The sequence below is a fragment of the Galeopterus variegatus genome, unplaced genomic scaffold, assembly GCF_000696425.1.
Source record: "Galeopterus variegatus unplaced genomic scaffold, G_variegatus-3.0.2 Scaffold14383, whole genome shotgun sequence".
NCBI lineage: Eukaryota > Metazoa > Chordata > Mammalia > Dermoptera > Cynocephalidae > Galeopterus > Galeopterus variegatus.
In genome coordinates this window covers 14,820-15,672 of record NW_007740494.1, presented here as the reverse complement: position 1 = coordinate 15,672, position 853 = coordinate 14,820, and the positions used below count along the sequence as shown (strand labels likewise).

At 43.4% G+C, this 853-nt stretch overlaps 1 protein-coding gene across 1 annotated transcript in view; it reads left to right on the top strand.

Moving 5' to 3' along the window:
- LOC103581951 (ral guanine nucleotide dissociation stimulator-like) overlaps positions 1-84 on the top strand; it is a 2,881-nt gene extending 2,797 nt beyond the window's left edge. The window contains exon 4 of the mRNA XM_008563653.1: positions 16-84. Coding sequence (XP_008561875.1) covers positions 16-84 — 69 coding nt within the window. The remainder of the gene's footprint in view (positions 1-15) is intronic.
- Positions 85-853: the final 769 nt, after the last annotated feature.

The window sequence follows — 853 nt, the reverse complement described above, 5'->3', positions numbered from 1 at the left end:
CCACATACTCTCCAGCATTTGTTATATGCCCTGAGAGACGTGTTCGTAGATACCCCATCTCGGGAACAGCTCAGCAGCTCCTAACAAAGTGCTCAGACACATCTATTTGCCAAGCAGCGGTAGTCCGGGGAGGTTATTCCACAATCACAGCTGCCCAGGTTTCTGTTGAAGTGTTTTCATCGCCGCAGTGGTGGAGGTAGCAAGGGCCTGGCCTTGTCTCTAACATCCTGTAGAGGGGCTGGGTGTTCAAACCTGGTCCACATGGACCCGGGAACATTGAGCGGCTGCTGAGCTGTGCACAGAAATTGTTACATAAACATGTCAGTTTGTATTCTGTATTAAGGGTCTCAGGTTGAAAAACATCTATGTGTTGTCAACACGCATACACACCTGTACGTCAATGACTGTTTGGGTGAAAGAAGAAAGAGTCAGACAGACAGACACAGGACAGAGGGAGTTGAATGGGAGAGACAGCCTGGGAGATGTGACCAAGACATGAATGTGGACCAGCTTTGCTGGGTGGGACTTTCAAAAACTTGTATTCTCCTTTAAGTGATATGTAAACATTGTTTTTCTTTTTTAAAGATGACCAGTAAGGGGAACGTAACTCTTTACTTGGTGTCAGCACCACGCTCTGCCAAGTGAGCCACGGGTCGGCCCATAATATGTAAATATTTTTAATGTGCACATTATTTTATATTGACAAAATTTTATATTGACAACATATTAAATACCATCCACTGAACACTCACCTCCTAAGTACAGTACAGTACCTAGTTTCAACTTTCATAGACATTTATTACAGAGATAAAAGATAGTGATTAGAAGCACATCAGTAGGAGTTGAATATGAA